This window comes from Bos indicus, chromosome 12 (assembly GCF_029378745.1).
Source record: "Bos indicus isolate NIAB-ARS_2022 breed Sahiwal x Tharparkar chromosome 12, NIAB-ARS_B.indTharparkar_mat_pri_1.0, whole genome shotgun sequence".
NCBI lineage: Eukaryota > Metazoa > Chordata > Mammalia > Artiodactyla > Bovidae > Bos > Bos indicus.
The window spans coordinates 50,654,643-50,672,154 of NC_091771.1; the positions used below are offsets into that span (position 1 = coordinate 50,654,643).

At 39.5% G+C, this 17,512-nt stretch overlaps 1 protein-coding gene across 15 annotated transcripts in view; it reads left to right on the forward strand.

The window, feature by feature from the left end:
- LMO7 (LIM domain 7) overlaps positions 1-17,512 on the forward strand; it is a 219,234-nt gene that overhangs the window by 183,044 nt on the left and 18,678 nt on the right. For 6 of the 15 annotated variants that reach the window (XM_019971570.2, XM_019971574.2, XM_019971566.2 and 3 more), the window contains 6 exons: positions 10,834-10,948; positions 12,028-12,189; positions 12,970-13,157; positions 14,156-14,216; positions 15,830-15,886; positions 16,038-16,079. In XM_019971570.2, coding sequence (XP_019827129.2) covers positions 10,834-10,948; positions 12,028-12,189; positions 12,970-13,157; positions 14,156-14,216; positions 15,830-15,886; positions 16,038-16,079 — 625 coding nt within the window. The remainder of the gene's footprint in view (positions 1-10,833; positions 10,949-12,027; positions 12,190-12,969; positions 13,158-14,155; positions 14,217-15,829; positions 15,887-16,037; positions 16,080-17,512) is intronic. The other 9 variants (XM_019971572.2, XM_070800352.1, XM_019971578.2 and 6 more) reach the window with 5 other exon arrangements.

Consider the following 17,512-nt stretch of genomic DNA (forward strand, 5'->3'; position numbering starts at 1 on the left):
GTGCAAGCGTTGCTCAGGGGGTTTTAGATGCAGGTCTGGTAGTTAAATGGGTAATAAAAGACGCTTCGCAGGAAAGTGAACTTAACCACAAGGAGAAATTGATACGTATGAGAGGGACTGGCCTGTAAGGACATGGCACTTCTTTTTGTACTATATGAAAAGTGTGGTGGTGGTGGTTTAGTTGCTAAGTCCTGTCTGACTCTTGTAACCCCATGGACTGTAGCCTGCCAGGCTTCTCTATCCATGGGATTCTCCAGGCAAGAATACTGGAGTGGGCTGCCATTTCCTTCTCTGGGGGATCTTCCCAACCCAGGGATTGAACCCGAGTCTCCTGCACTGCAGGCAGATTCTTTACCAGCTGAGTTACCAGGGAACCTAACCACAAGGAGAAATTGATACATGAGAGGGACTGGCCTGTGAGGACATGGCACCTCTTTTTCTAACATATGAAAAGTGTCGTCGTGAAGTCACTCAGTTGTGTCCGACTCTTTGTGACCCCATGGACTGTAGCCCACCAGACTCCTCCATCCATGGAATTTTCTAGGCAAGAGTACTGGAATGGGTTGCCATTTCCTTCTCCAGGGCATCTTCCCAACCCAGGGATCGAACCTGGGTCTCCCGCATTGTGGGCAGACGCTTTACCATCTGAAAAGTGTAGTGACTTGCAATACTAATTTATTTTGTACCACTCCTTTTCTTATAAGGGTAATATTGAGCCTTAGTTACAGTATGAAAATTGCATTCTTTAACATTTGGAGTCCAAATAAAATGTATCATCAGAAGAAGAATGGGGTCATTAGTAGTTTTTTCCTACTTAAAATCTCATTAGATAGCTTTAAGAGAATTATTAGGTAATAAATGTTCTTTTACTATGTTTTTATACATAGGCTGGAAAGTTGTTGCTTGTCTGCGTGTATGCTAAGTTGCTTCAGTTGTGTCCAACTCTGTGAGATCCTATGGAATGTAGCCTGCCAGGCTCCTTTGTCCATGGGATTCTCCAGGCAAGAATCCTGGAGTGGATTGCCTCCTCCAGGGGATCTTCCTGACCCAGGGACCCAACCCAGTTCCCTTAGGCCTCCTGCATTGGCAGGCAGGCTCTTTACCACTAGCGCCACCTGTGAGGCCCTGTTGCTTGTCTAGAGAACCGGAAGAAACTTTTCTCTTTTGGAAAAAGCTTCAGTAAGCAATTTGATAGTTGTATGAAGCCTTTAGTGTGGAGGTGCTTTTATGGCTCTGTGACTTAGTCTAGCCTTTTCTGGTACCTTAATAGAGTGTATATTTTCCAAGGCACAACATCAAGTATATAACTTGGCCTAAGTTATATTAATGAAATACCTTTGTGTAAAATATGATACAGTGTATTTTAGTATCATTCGTTTTTATCACTACAGCAAAGCTTTACAAGTTTAGAGTAAGCTTTATCTCTTCATGATTATAAAAGACTCTGTGCTTGAGAAAATTTGGAAATGTAGGAAAATATACACAATAAAAATGGTTTGGTAATCCCATCATTTAGAGAGGTTCTTTGACACTTAGGTATATCTCTTCCAGTTTTTCTATCCATATTTACAAATGTATCTAAAGCAGTTTCTTCAGGTTGCTAAAAAATCACTGGTTGTAAATTATGTTTTAACTTCCATTTTAAAGAACTGGGAATATGTAATTAGCATCATAAGTCTCAACGGATGAGAAGAATAGCAGCCTCTGTTATACTTGGGGATCATAAGGTGCCAGTGGATGAATAATAGAGTGAGAGCAAGGTGCCTTTTGTTTTATGGACTTGCTTGTTTGCCTTCCTCTTTTCAAAGAGCAAATCCCACGAAGCAGCCTGATTATTGTCCTGTGTGCTTAGTGATGGCAGCTCCCTCGGGGCGACAGGTGACTAGCTGCATCCATGGATTAAGAAAAAGCCTAAGTGTGGGTGTGTGTTCCAGGTCAGAGCAGTTCAGAGGAACCTGAGTTACCGTGGCGTGGTTTCAGGTTTCATCATTAGTGCCTTTATGCCTTTTAGTCACCCAACTTGGAGTGGAATGCTACTAGGCAAAATTAGGCTTGAATTAATAAGTGGAGCCGGAGAAGGTGATGGCACCCCACTCCAGTACTCTTGCCTGGCAAATCCCATGGACGGAGGAGCCTGGTAGGCTGCAGTCCATGGGGTCGTGGAGTCGGACACGACTGAGCGACTTCCCTTTCACTTTTCACTTTCATGCATTGGAGAAGGAAATGGCAACCCACTCCAGTGTTCTTGCCTGGAGAATCCCAGGGATGGGGGAGCCTGGGGGGCTGCCGTCTATGGGGTCACACAGAGTCGGACACGATTGAAGCGACTTAGCCACTTAGCCAGCCAATAAGTGGAGCAGTTGGAATTCTTGACCAAACGTCTGTTATATGATCACTTGCCTGTTCTGGAGATGCTTGATGTATCCACTTCCACACTCTGAGGAAAGTGACTTGTGTAGCATTGCCCTGCTCTTGTCACTCAGAGGGCACTTGCTGACCTGGGAAAAGGTTGGGGAATGCACAGAACAGCCTAGGACCAGTATGGCAAGGGTGTTTGCAACACGCCTGCAGATTATCCAGTTCTAGGAGTTCAGAGTAGAGAAAAATAAAAAGTAGTGTCTGGCTGAACATTGAGATGTCCTTCTCTTTTAACTGAAGCATAATTGATTTGCAGTATTCTATTGGTTTCAGGTAGATAACTTGGTAGCTTTGTGAAAAGAGTGTTCTTCAGGTCTTCTTCCTTTACTACACATGTGCGGGCAGTATCCTTTCCTGTCTTTCTACAGCATCTCTCTTGATGTTGTTACCCTTTTCTATCCTTGTTTCCACTATCCTAGTTCCGGCCCTTTCCCTCATTAATGCAAACACTTTGTAAAATAGTCACAGATCTTTATGCATCCTACATAAGGCTGGCCCCAGATTAATTTGCATGATGCCAGGCTGGACTGGATAATTTCTCTGCTTCAAAGCCCCCAGGGGCATGCTGTGGTTTCTTCAGCGAAGTTCAGAGCACTCGGGAACACTGGGGTCCCTCATAACTGGCCCCAAATTCTCTTTGTAGCGCTGGCACAGCTCATGTTTGCTGATCGCTCGTCATGTCAGTAGGCTTGGCAGTGCGTGATTTATTGAATCCTCACAATGAACCTCTTACTGCTGTTTTGTCGCTGTGGAAATTGAGGTGTGAAGTGGTCGTGATACTTCTCCACGTCCACACAGGGTACGGAGTGATGGAGTCAGGATTTGAACTTAGGCCATTTGACTCAAGGTTGCCTACACCACTTGTGTAGTGAGAAAGAGAGGGGAAGTAGCTGAAAGCTCTTCGCATGAGACTGCTTGACTTCTCTGAAACACACCATTTACTTTCATGAACACATCACATATATTTTTGTTCTTATTGTTGCCCTGTTTTAAAATGTTCATTTCAACCATCTCCGTGTTTTTAAGTCCTCCTGTTCCTTCAAAGCCCAGAGGGTTGGTTCCTTCATGGGTCAAGATGTCTGTTTCCTCCCCCTTGTTGGAACTGAGTTTTTCACCCTTGAAAGTTTCATTCACTGAATTTTTTCTTGTCCATATGTTTGTTTCTCCTTCACTGGTATTCTTCCCCGGTGGCTCAGACTGCCTGCAATACAGGAGACCCAGGTTTGATCCCTGGGTTGGGAAGATCCCTTGAAGAAAAGAATGGTTACCCACTCCAGTATTCTTGGCTGGAGAATTCTGTGGACAGAGAAGAGCCTGGCAGGCTACAGTCCATAGGGTCGCAAAGAGTCAGACATGACTAAGCGACTAACACTTTCATTTTTTTTCACTTTTCGGCTTTTACCCATAGTTTTCACTTAAGTGTTTACTGAGTTGAATTGCATTCAAGGCCTTGATGACTAGACTGAAGTATGAATTTGATCCAGCAGGTAATTTAGGTCCTTATAGGTTCTTTAATGTGGGAATTTTAGGATTAAGGGGTGGGTCAGGAATGTGAGCACTGTGATGTTCTAGAGAATTATTTTGAGGAGGTGAAATCTAAGGGCAGAAATGGGCTAGTAGCCTGTCACAGAATTATGGTAAGAAGGGAGTTCATAGCATAAAGAGCAAAGACTTAATGAAGGAAGAACGTAATGACCTTGTTTAAAATCTGCTCAGGACTTACTTTCTCATCTCCATTGCTGATTTGGGGTTTATTTCGCTCTCTTTCCCTTTCTCCTCTACTTCTCTTATGGGATTGCTTCATTTTCCTTCTCCCCTACCAATCCAGGCTACCAGGGCAATTCTCAGGGGAACCCAGGGCAAGAGGAAGCAGTGTGGCTCCCAGAGTCCTGCAGCCTGCTCCGACTGCCTTGCATGTGTGCCTTTCCCCCGCAGAAGGGTGTTGCCTGGGTTTTTGTTTTGTTTTCTGTCTTGTCTGAGCCCTCTGCTCTCAAATCTCAACCAAATCCTTGTTTCAGGACCTTTGCTCCAGATTATTAAATCAGAACCCAGAATCAGGATGACAAATACATGTGGAGGGAAGGAAGCTTTTTACCCTTTTGATGCCCAAGTCTACAATAGTGCCTCTTTTAAGAGTACCCAGGTTTGAACCTTCTCACAGCTTCCTCCTGTTCATCTTACCTGCTTGTCACCTTCACTGGACCCTAATCTCTCTAAGGGTGGGAAGCAAGTCTGTTTTGCTCACTGTTAGTGCAGTGCCTGTACCTGTAAGTATTTGCTGAATGCTGACTGAGTTCTGTTATAATAGCTTTAGAGCCGTGTGTGCTAGAGTTAAATAGGAATCTTTTTTGTTGTTCTGGAAACTGCCTAAGCAGCATATATTACCATGTATAACATTGTTTCCATGGGAAAAAGAAGATAATTAATGGGCATCACCTATGTGCCTTGGCACCTTTTAAATGTTTAATTTAACCCCCTCAATAATTTAGCAAAGTATGTGGTATTATCCTTACTTTTACCAGTGAAATACTTGAGATTTGAAAGTTATGTAACATGCCCCAGGCTGGTTAGATTCTTAGGCCACAATTGCAATTTCTCTGACCCTAATTTATTTTTTTGAAATGTGACATGCTTAAATTGGAAAAGAACCTTGTTTCTAGTTAGAACACCAAATGTTGACTTATTTTAACATCGCCATGTGTTTAGAATTTAGAGCCAGTGTGGACTGAAATATCTTCTGGTTCATAAAGAGAAAATCATTCTTAAAAGTATTTTGAAAGAAGGTAGATATTTATTAAAACTTAGCCCAATTAAATATAATTCTGAGATGCAGACTTTGAAATCTACACAGTAGATTATAAGGAGCTACCAGAAAATTTTTAATAGAGTATGATATAATAATTGGCATTTTCTGTAACTAAAGTTCAGGCAGCTGTGGGGAAGATGGGAGGAAGGAAAGGCTGGAGGCAGGAGAGCCAATTAGAAGGTTACCCACGGCAGTTTAGAGGGAAACTATGACCTGAGTTAAGGTGAGCTTAAAGGAGGATGGAAGGATGGGATATTCAAGGTAGATTTATGGCTTGTGGACTTGCTAACACTCTATTAAGTGCGTGTGTGTGATGGATTGTGGGGGGCCCATTGTGTAGAGGTAGCCTGGGGAGCAGTTAGGGGGAGGAAGGAGGAAGAGGCCCAGAAAGAACCTGATGTTTTTAACTTGGGCATCTGGTTGAATGGTGATGTAATTAACCCATATGTGAAAAACAAGAGGTAGAAGAGCAGGTTTAGGGAGGAAGAGAATAAATATAATTTTGAATGTGTTGGACTTAGGTAATAGTTGATGACAACGCATGAGGTTTACTCAGGAAAACATGTGGTCAAGAAAGTGGGAGACTGACTAGGGAAGAGGAGCAGCAACAAAAGGAAACTAGAAAGAGAGGAACATACTAATGAAACCAAGAAGTGGCCAGAGGGATGGAGGAGGGAAGTGGAAGCAGAATAATGGGCGACATGGAAGGTTGTTTCCTGAAAGCAAGAGGAGTTGGTATTGCCTGATGGGATGAGGGCCGAAAATGGATTTGGTAGGTAAGAGACAAGCTTGGAGATGGGTTGAGTCAGTCAAGTGGTAGAGCTGGCAGGACCACCTGCTTCCTTGGAGTAGATCATGGAGAAGGGGAGAAGGTAGATAGAGACTCATCTTCGGTGAGCTGTGCCATGATTTGAGGGCTACTCACTATGGCTTCCCTTGTGGCTCAGCTGGTAAAGAATCTGCCTGCAATGTGGGGGACCTGGGTTGGGAAGATTCCCTGGAGAAGGGAAAGGCTACTCACTCCAGTATTCTGGCCTGGAGAATTCCATGGACTGTATAGTCCACGGGGTGGCAAAGAGTCGGACACGACTGAGCGACTTCCACTATGTTCTCATCCACTAAAACCCTGAAAAAAGACACGAAAGAACCATGTAGCCAACATCAAAGATTGTCTATTTCCTTTGTTATTTATGATTTTACAGCCTAAATCTACTTTTAGTGTATTTTTATTTTATCGACTTAAGTAGGCTCTCTTTAAGTGAATATGTTTATCTGATCAGAAAAGTTTGAGAATGCCCATCTGACTTGTTAGTATATAAGGTTGACCCTGCTGTTCATTACTTTCGATCTGTGGTGATACTAGAATCCAATCCAGGGATTGAATCCAGGTCTCCTGTGTCGCAGGTGGGTTCTGTACTACCTGAGCCTCAAGGGAAGCCCAAGAATAGTTGGAGTAGGTAGCCTATCCCTTCTCCAGCAGATCTTCCCAACCCAGGAATCGAACCAGTCTCCTGCATTGCAGGCAGATTCTTTACCAACTGAGCTATCAGGAAAGCCCTGTTAATTCATTAGATCTCATGAAAATCTTCTCATGGCTATGCCAGATAATCATATTTTTGTTTAAAAATCTCAGCTGGAAGTCTGTGTTTCTGGGCTTCGCTGGTGGCTCCTGCCAGTGCAGGAGACATGGGTTCGATCTCTGATCCAGGAAGATCCCACATGTCCCAGAGCAACCCGTGCGCCACAACTGTTGAGTCTGTTCTCTAGAGCTTGCAAGCTGCAACTGCTGAGCCCGTGTGACAAAACTAATGAAACCCGGGAACCCTAGAGCCCATGCTCCACAATAAGAGAAGCTCAAGCATCACAACTGGAGAGTAGCCCCTGCTTGCAGCAACTAGAGAAAAGCCCACACAGCAATGAAGACCCAGCACAGGCAAAAATAATGAATAAAACATTCTAGAGACTGTCAGATGACTGAGAGGTTGAGAAGAATGAGGAGAAATTAAAACGTGTGTATTTCTCTTTAAATTGAGGAAAGTTGTTTTTATTTTAGATGCTGATATGTTGGTAATTGTACTCTGTCTTTACCAGAATAGGCAACTGTCACCACTTGGCATAGTTCTTTATCAGTCCTCAAGACTCTAGATTTCCCCCAATGATGTATATTCCTGGTTCCATCCAGTTCAAAAGCAAATTCCCACAACATCATCTTCCAAAACTTGGACCCTTTGTAGAATCCTTACATGGCATATTTCTCATGAGAAAAACCAGGAGGTACAAATCCTAAGTGAAATCAGAGTTGAATGGATTATGCTCGACTGTAATTATAGAGATATGTTAGTTGCTCAATCATGCCTGACTTTTTGCAACCCCATGGTCTGTAGCCCTCCAGGCCCCTCTGTCCATGGGATTTTCCAAGCAAGAATATAGAGGGGGTAGCCATTTCTTTCTCCAGTGGATCTTCCTGACCCAAGGATCAAACCTGGGTCTCCCACATTGCAGGTGTATTTACCATCTGAGCCACCAGGGAAAGCCACCTTACCTACAAAAAGTCTCAAGGATAATCTAATTCAAGAACTCAGGATTCCACAGACAGGCCACAGTGACTGTCATAGGAGGAAGCCATGCAAGAGGGGACTCTGGGGCTCTTTCCTGGAACCGCAACCACCCACTTTAATCCTTTCTGTATAGGTTTTGAGAGGAAGATGGTCTGCATGGGAAAATAGGATTTTGGAAACAGAAAGCTTAAAAATTAATGCCATTGTGAAAAGAAAGTCTCTGCCAGACTCAGTGAAATGCCTGAGGCTACCTGGCTGTTGACAGAAATAGACCTGTAATTGGTTCTCTCTCCTTTGTCTGTGTGCATCCCCAGGACCCACATAACGGGCTGCCAGACTGTGGCCACAGTGAGGCTGACCTCCTCTGTTAACTGTTTCAGAGAGGTGGTCATTTGCCTTTTTATTATGTTCAAGTAGAGATTTAGCTCCAGGGTAAGAGCAATCCTTTAGAAGGCAATTCTTATGGTCTAATACAATTGTGAGGCTCTTCCATCTATGGCTTAAGCTCATTCTCTTTTATCCTGTTCCACTAAACAGGATACTGTTGACTTATTCTTGCCCACAAAATATTCTTTATTGTAGTTTGGAACTATATTCTTCAAGATATAAAAAACCTCAGTTAGTATCTTGGAATTTCTAATCCATGGTTTGTCTCTGTGGCCTTATATAGCAATAGATTCTGCACTCGAATTGGCTTTAGCTCAGAATATGGAGGAGTGGAGTGGGGTAAGAGTGGTGAAGATGACCACTTATTTTCATTGAGTCATCTCTAATTTAAGTGTGTGGTGGTTTTGGTTAAGGAGTAGAACTAACCAGTAATTTTTTCTATTCATAGCAGAGTTTTATTATATTCCAGAGACTGGTATCCATCAGGCTGATCATTAATGAGTATTCTCACTACCTACATCTTCGTTCCCATATTTCAACTGCTTTATATGATGTCTGATGAAAAAAAAAAGTTTCTATATTATTAGCTATACTGTTTTTTTTTTTTCTTAAAAATTCTGTACCCACTCTTGAAGAGTCAGTAATTATTTCTTGAGACCTAGGACTATGCCTCGGAGAAGGCAATGGCACCCCACTCCAGTATCTTTGCCTGGAAAATCCCATGGACGGAGGAGCCTGGAAGGCTGCAGTCCACAGAGTCGCTGAGGGTCAGACACGACTGAAGTGACTTAGCAGCAGCAGCAGGACTATGCCTAATTCATCTTTATTTCCTAAGTGTTTTAATCAGAATAGATGCATAATAGCTGAACAAATGAGTAAGTGTATATTGTTATAGCACTTACTTCTCATGTCCATATAATACAGTAAATTCTTGAGCCTTTATTCAGTGCCTCTCTTGTCTTCCTTCTAATTCATATGTAATATCACAGTTTTTCTTAGAATATAGTCACTTGACTTTTAAACTTATTTTAAAGGTACAAAAATTTGTGAATTGCCCACATGTCCTAGGTCTGGGTTTAACTGCCAAATTAAAATTGAGAAGTTATAAGTTTTTCCTGGAAAATAAAGCGATTTTAAGAGGAATTTTTCTTTTTAAACAATTAAGTCTAAGTTCTTGATAATTGTGAATCAAAGAACTGGAAACACTAATCTGGGAAACAAACGCTCAAATTTATGTCTGGTCTTTACCCCAAACAAAAAATATAAATTATGGAAGTTAATTAAAATTTTCACATACATAGTATACTGTAAAACTGAAAACATTTCTTTTGGAAAATGGCTTAAAGTCCGTGAAACTGAGAATTTGTTGCTGTGGACTGTAGTGGAGATGAGAATAAAGGTCTACCAGCTGTCCAAGAGGCTCTTGTGAGTGTGAGCTGCTGTTACTTCAAGGAGGTTGTGGCCTGGAGCTCATGGTGTCTCAGGGGGCCCTCTTGGCATCTTCCTAGTGGTTCCTCAGGGTTGACCTAGTTCTGCATTTTGCAGCATAAGTGGCTTTTACCACTACATCTTCATGAAGCAGTAGGAGAAGCAAAAATGTCTTGGCAGACTTAGAGATGCTATTAGGGAATGGTACTACTCCTAGAAAAGTGATTCTGGTCGCTGGATTTGTGTCTACAAACCCCTCAAAATTATTCAGCTAAATATGTTAAATGCTGGAGGTATTTTTTAAAGTATGGTGGAATTTTAAAAATAAGTGATTTAAATCTTTTTTGAGTTTTCAAAATGGCATTTTGTTGTCATATATTTGAGATAGAATGGGTAAATTTTGAAAGAACAGCATGTTAATTTGATACATTTATATATTGTAATGTGATTGCCATCGTAGTGATAATTAACATCTCTCACATTACATAATTATCTTTTCTCTTTATGGTTGGAAACTCTAGTCTCTTAGCAAGTTTGATTATAATAAGATATTATTTATAGTCACAATACTGTGTATTAGATTTCTAGGGCTCATTTTACTGTTCATTACAAGTTTGTACCCTTAAACACCATCTGTTCTTTCCTCTCACCCCCATCCCCTTGCAACCACCACTTTACTCCCTGTTTTATGAGCTTGGCTTTGAGATTCGACATATAAGTGATATTACATGTACTTGTCTTTCTTCGTCTGACTTACCTCACTTTAGCATAATGTCCAGATGGCAGGATATCCTTTTCCTCATGGCTGAATAATATTCCATTGTGTGTATATATATGTGTGTGTGTGTGTAGTGTATATATATGTATATGTATATATATGCCATATCTTCTCAGTCAAACCCATTCCTGGGTAACAACAAATGGTCTATAACTGAGGCTTAAGCATATGATGAGCAAAAGCCTAAGCTTTATCAGTATAAATCAACTGATTTATAGTATTCATCCAAAGAACAATAGCCACAGATATGAAGATGTCCCTTATCTTAGCAGAAAATAAACTGAGAAATATATAAATGAAAGTTGTACCAAACCCAAGGGGGAGAAGAATGGTGTTGCTGGTTTATCATGAGATAATTCCAGCGTGCCCTGCACGCAGCCTCCCTCCTTTGGCAGATAGACTTTCCTCCATGTGGGTGCCAGGGACACTTGATCCCACCGTTTCATGTTTGTTTTCAGGATCAGTTCAGTGATATGAGAATCAGCATAAACCAGACGCCTGGGAGCCGTCTTGACTTTGGGTTTACAGTAAAATGGGCTTTTTCCAGGATCTTCGTAGCATCAGTTGAAGCAGGTAAATCATAGATTTTGCTCTACTCTAGTTTTTTCTCATTTGTTGTCTTTTGCTGTTCAACGTCCCCCTCCCACCCTCTCCCCCTGCCCAGAAATTTGCTTATTTGAAAGAGGAGGAGAAAACACATGTGAAAAATGCAGCAGTAAAGTGAAGAGATATGTCTTCTTCCTGGAGACTAATGGGGTTATGAATTACATATTGTTTGATCTTGCCTAGTTAATTTTAGTTTTGAAGAGTCATAATTTTGTGAGTGTTACAGAATTCATTTATCAAAATTTTAGACTTAATATTTGGAAATACTAGCAAACTACTAAACTGAAGATCCAGAAAGAACTGTCCTTGTGTTTGTGGTGGATACATAGGTATTATATATCATCAGTATTTTCTGAGCATCTAATGGATCTGTTGCCCGTGGACCCTGGAGGATGCTTCAGGACTTTTACAAAAAGGATTGCCCCTCCTCCACCCAGGATTATTCCAAATTAGGTCTAGGAACTCTTAGCAAAATATTACAAGACCTGAAATTAAAATTAAAGCTATTATATATATGAGGAGTTCCTCATTTACATGTTTTAGCTATATAAAAATGCATACTCACTCTGGTTATTTCTTTGAGATTTCAAGGCTGATTTAATTAGATAATGATAGATAGTAATTTTAAGCCATTTTAAGTGACCTTTTTTTTTTTTTCCTCTCCATTCCAGAGTGCATCTGGCTTTGGAAGCTCAGCTGAAGTACAATATATACTTTATGTTTTTAATTTAAACATAATTAAAATTTTTCTTCTTAGGTTAATAAAGCAATTTTATTGAACAGATGACTTTATCATCTCTCCTTTAAATGCTAAGAAAGATACATACCATAGAATAAAAAAATGCCTTTGGTTGCCTTGTAATTTTGTAGCTACTCAAATATTTGATAACTTTAAGAAATTTTGTGTCACTTCTGCAACTGAAAAGATATGAGAAATGCTTAGATGAGGTTAAGAAGTCATTATTTTCCTTAATTTAAATGAGCAGTGACTAGTAGAACAGGTTTTTATTTTTCATTGGTGGTTTCATTTATTTTGCTTTATTTAGGTAGCCCAGCCGAATTTTCTCAGCTACAGGTAGATGATGAAATTATTGCTATCAACAACACCAGGTTTTCATATAAGGACACAAAAGAGTGGGAGGAAACCATGGCTAAGGCCCAGGAAACTGGGAGCCTAGTTATGGATATCAGGCGCTATGGAAAGTCTGGTGAGTTGGTTATCCCACTGTGTTTGGCTTTCTAAACTGGGAGCTGGTCTTTGGCAAGTGGTTATAACAGCTTGCTTCAATAACATTTTTTTTCTCTCTCCATTTCACTTTTTTGTTTTTTGGCTGAAAGATGTTTGTGGTTATGTTGAAACGTCTTGAATGATATTTCTTTGGATGTTCTGTCTGAAAACTTTTCACTAGCAAATTTACTGAATTCTACATGATTTATTGACTAATTGATGTGCTGAACTGGCTTTGAATGCAGATAGCAACTGAAGGCTCTTGTACTTGTGTCTGCATTTGGGAGTATATGCTGATGTTGAATATTAAGAATTACACTGTGGTTTCACTTCCTCTACAGAATCCTGACTGTAACTGGTATAAGAAAGAACATAGTAGGTCTGTATCCCAGTTGTTGACTCTCAAGGAACTTTCTGTGTATATTTCATCATTGTGTTTCTTAATTGTCGAGGTTAGATGAGGAAGGGCATTAAGCTTTCCCAGACCTACCAACTTAGGATATCAAAATATAATATCCAGTCCTGGTTTACAGAAAGATTCAGCAAATTTGCCAGTCTTTTCATTATTAACATGCTCTAACCCTCTAGTTTTGGAAGGCTATCTGGTAGTAAAAGGCCTCAACCTCTTCATTTCTTTCACATACTGTCTGATTTATTTGTCGTGTGTGTGTGTATGTTTTACGTGTACATTTCAGTAACCTTGTTCTCTCCACTTCTACATTTATGTGTACTCATTTCTTGATCTTCATGTGACAATCAGATTGGGGCAAAGACCAGGCTTCCCTGCCATTTACACGGCATAAAACCCTCAATCTCACCAGTATGGCTACCAAAATTATAGGTTCACCTGAAACAAAGTGGATTGATGCCACTTCCGGAATTTACAGCTCAGACAAAGCTTCAAATCTGTCAGTAACAACCGATTTCTCAGAAAGCCTTCAGAGTTCTGTAAGTATTTTGAGAAGTGTTCGTATTGGGTAGAGCAAAGCAACTATAGGAAATGTGTTGGAGGTGGGGGAGGAGTTTACTTTCTTTGAACAATTTTGATGCTATTTTAAAAACATAGATAATAAGGTAATTTATAGTAATGAGAGTAAAATATATCTTTGAAAATCATAAGGCATTACTCATGAATAATAATAAGTAATAGTGAGTTATATAGTGAAAATAATCTAAAGATCCCACAGTGATCTTTTGTAGGTGTTTCTTACCAACCGTTCATCATTATACCCATCTCTCAGATCGTTGTGAATGTGAAGAAGTTAATTATGTAGAATTATAGGCTATAACTTTTCTATGCTTTCCTTAGTCTTTACTGGTAAAATAAGTGTAGTAATTGTGTGCAATTTAAAAACCTCATGAAGCAGTTTTAGTTCTTGTGTGGGTGAATTTGATGGGTAGAATTACATATGTAGTTAAGAGATGTGCAGTTACCTTAATTGATTAAAATTGATTAATTAGAATGTAAGCATTTTTCTAAGTATCAAAGTAATATTTAAATTTACATTTTCAAATAAATGTGTTTACATTGACTCCCTAGATATAATTGTTGTCATCCCAAGATGCTTCCTTTGGTCTAATAAGGAGATTTTGCAACCTTGTATAAAAAAGGTTTAAATGTTAGAGGGTTCTATATGACTTTGTTGCTTATTTACAAAAATAAAGCAAATGGACAAATGGTTATTTAGCCCATCATGTTTCTTGGAAAATTAATGAGGGGTCGAACTGAAAGCCATTCATGCTTGCAGTTAGTCATTAATTTTCCACAGCTCCTAAAAAAACAATGAAAAAATTACATTTCTATTATATGTAAAAGGCTATAAGGAATATATTAATATCCTGAAAAGCTCATCTTGTTAGCAGATATGTTTACTGATGAGAAACAGATTATTTAAGCCCAGTGTCCAACTGGAGAGAATGTTAACTGCCATTTTTATCCTTTCTAGAATACTGAATCAAAAGAAATCAATGGAATTTGTGATGAAAGCAGTACTTTTGAATCAAAAGGTAAACATTACCATTATAACTTACATTTAAAATATAGGAAAAGTCACTACACTCAAGTCCTGCTATTATAAAAATTAATATCTGTGAGTGAAAGCAAAACTGATCCAGTGCAAGTTGAAACTCAAAGGTTAGCATACAGATCCAATTGCAGCCAGGTGGAAGGGCATTCAGTTCCAATGTTGACTAGTCCAGGAACTGCAAACAAAGCTTTGGCAGCCTCTGCAGGAGCTCTGAGCGCCTATGTGTCTAATCCAAATAAGAAAGACTGGTTTTCTGGAGGCCATCAACCTTCTTGCTATGGTGTGCTGGCAAGGGGAGTCTTAGATAAATATGAAACAATGCTTGAGGTTTCCTTTCCCCCTTAATTGTTGTCAAGGGGTCAAGCTTGGAAGCACCTAGTAATAGGGAAATGCCAGTGGCAATAAAGATTGTTAGGAAAAAATATACCCATTTGTAATGAAAAAGCAGACATACAGCATCTAGGGAAACTTTGTAGTATGGAGTTACTGTTCCTTTCCTTCTCCTGTCCATCTGCAAATAACTGAGCCGCCCCATTCTGTGTGCTGTGGCTTAGGCAGACAAAGTAAATAAGAAAGATCTGGTCCATAGACAGGTCTGTAGGCAGGGAGAAACTCAAAGAAGTCAAAGCTTCTCTTAACATGAAACTAGACTGCCAGGCACAGGGCTGGGTTTTCTCAGGGGTTTGGTGATTTTGAGTCTGCATTTGTCAATTCATAATATCTGATGTCAAAGTCAAACCGAGTTTATAAATTTCCCTTCCTTTATTGATTATTTATCTTTGTATTTAATTTATGATAGCTGGAAGTGACTGCATTTGCTTTTTTCCTTTTTAAAGTTAATGGCTATAAGATCTTGGAAACTAGAGCAAAATAGTTAGTGTCTATTGCTCAGTTGTGTCCGACTCTTTGCCACCCCATGAACTTAGCCCACCAGGCTTCTCTGTCCATAGAATTCTCCTGGCAAGAATATTGGAGTGGGCTTCCATTCCCTTCTCCAGGAGATCTTGACCCAGGGATCGAACCCAGGTCTCCCGCTCTGCAGGCAGATTCTTTACCGTCTGAGACACCAGGGAAGCCTAGTTAAGAAGAATGTTTTAATTGTAGCTTTAAAAAAATTTGTTCTCTGGATATTTTTATTTTCTTGTTCTCCCCATTTTTTTAAGTTCCTTTTTTAAAACTTCTGTGTATTATGAAACTCTTAGTTACAAGCAATTCTCCTTGTACTTGAGAATTTGAATTGATTAGCCTAAGCAAAAAAATTTAATTTCCATTTCCCTAAAGCTGTGTGATCTGGCGTGGAAGATAGTACTTCGGCTTCTATGAAACTATGATGCTAGCTGCTAAAATTTATTAATCAAAATATTAGTTCCTGTTACTAATTTGAATGTAGTTATAGACTACTAAAACTATGTGTGTCTCTGTGCATTGAAATAACCCCTATCTTCTATGGCTATCAGTTTTGTCACTTGAAAAATAATATTGCTACAGGTTGGAAAAATGTATCAAGTATCATTTAGTTTTCCAGTGGTGAGAGATTAAAATGAATGACATGATATTGATATACTTTTTTGTTTTTTTGTATTTTTCAACTAGCCTCTGAACCTATTTCTTTGAAAAACTTAAAAAGGCGATCACAGTTTTTTGAACAAGGTAAACTGCCAAGCTAACAATTCATGTACTTTCATGGAATTGTTCCCACTCTCCACTCTCTCCTGATAGTCTGTGGTGCTCGGCACTGAGCCTCTTCAATTTGGCCATCATTATGACCAAGCAACGTAACCCATTTCCATTCTTTCCCTAGGGTCATCAGGCTTTTCTTACAGTTCATGGGTCTACCTCTGTGGTAATGGGTCTTTGCGTGTCCTTTGTATACCTCTGAAGTTTGTTTTTTGTTTTTTTTTTAATTAAAAAAAAAATTTGAGATGCTGTTTAAACACACACTTCTTGCCACTGGGTGACAGTGAGAAATGAGAAATTTCATGTATGCTTTACTGCTTCCTACAAATTGCATACTATTAGATTACACCAACATGCAATTGGCCAACTCCTAAAAAATCAAATTTTGGGCTATGGAAAATGCTCTGAATAAAGAGCAGAATCATTGAGTGCTGTGAGGATGATGACTTTGGAGTGTTACTAGGACTGCTATGTTGACTTTGAAGTAAATTAAAGTAAATTTCGGACACACCTGTCAGCGAGTGTGCTTTGACATGCCCTGTGTTGGTGTAGTCGGGCAGTGCTGCTTCACAGGGTGCTTTGCATGTGGCTTTTCCTCCCCGTTCACCTTTGTCTCATGCTCTGTCTCATGGATGCAGTTTGAACTCTCTGTTTTGCAATCAAGAACTTAAAAGTAATATCCAACATTTGAGATGCAATGGCGCAGCCAATAGGGAGTGTGCTGTTGGTGTCTAAAATGTCATTGTTTCTTACTTTTAAGATTATCCATAATATTTACAAACTTGCCTTATAACATGATACTTACTGGATCTGTGTATTTTGTGTTAATCTCCTCGTAGGCACTTTTGATGAATTAAGATCTCTTTTCAACCGTAAATAGAACTAGCTTACCAGCTGTGCACGTACAAGGGTCTATTTGTGTCAGTATCCTTGGTGGGTTTGACATTTTTTGTTCAACTCTGATTTTTCCGTGGTAATTTAATTGAAACCATCTGATACTTCTAGTTCAAATTGGCTAAAATGAAGCAATTCCTTTTCTTTCTCCATGGTAATTTTCACTCCCTTTTCCTCAACAGACTATTTTAGGGAAAGAATATTTTCCTAAATCTCAAAGCAGTTTTCTGAAAAATTTCGTTGTGTAAGTGAATAATCTGACAGCTGAGGTTTCAGGAAAAATGAAAAAATACAGTACGAGAATGTATTTTATGAAATTTGCTTACATGTTTATAATCATTGTATTATATTCAGGCAAACACAGTTATGTAGGCCCCCTAAGAATAAAAAGAATGACCTTCTGCCCATAAGTTTACATGTGAAGTCTGAATCTTTGTGTTTCAAATAATAGGCAAGGAAAGGGAAATAGTTCATGAACATGTTTGTTGGTGACTTATTTCAGAAAAGTAGCTCCTTGGCAATAAGCCCTGAAAAATGTGACTTAACACCTGTCACAGTGTAATTGAATAGCAACGAGTAAAAAAATTGGGTTCTATAGATGTTGTAATATTTGAAATTCAATTTTTTTCTATTAGGCTATGAGAATATTATTCACCCTATTAATAAAAGGACCCTGAACCCCTTAGAAATATACCTGTATCTTTG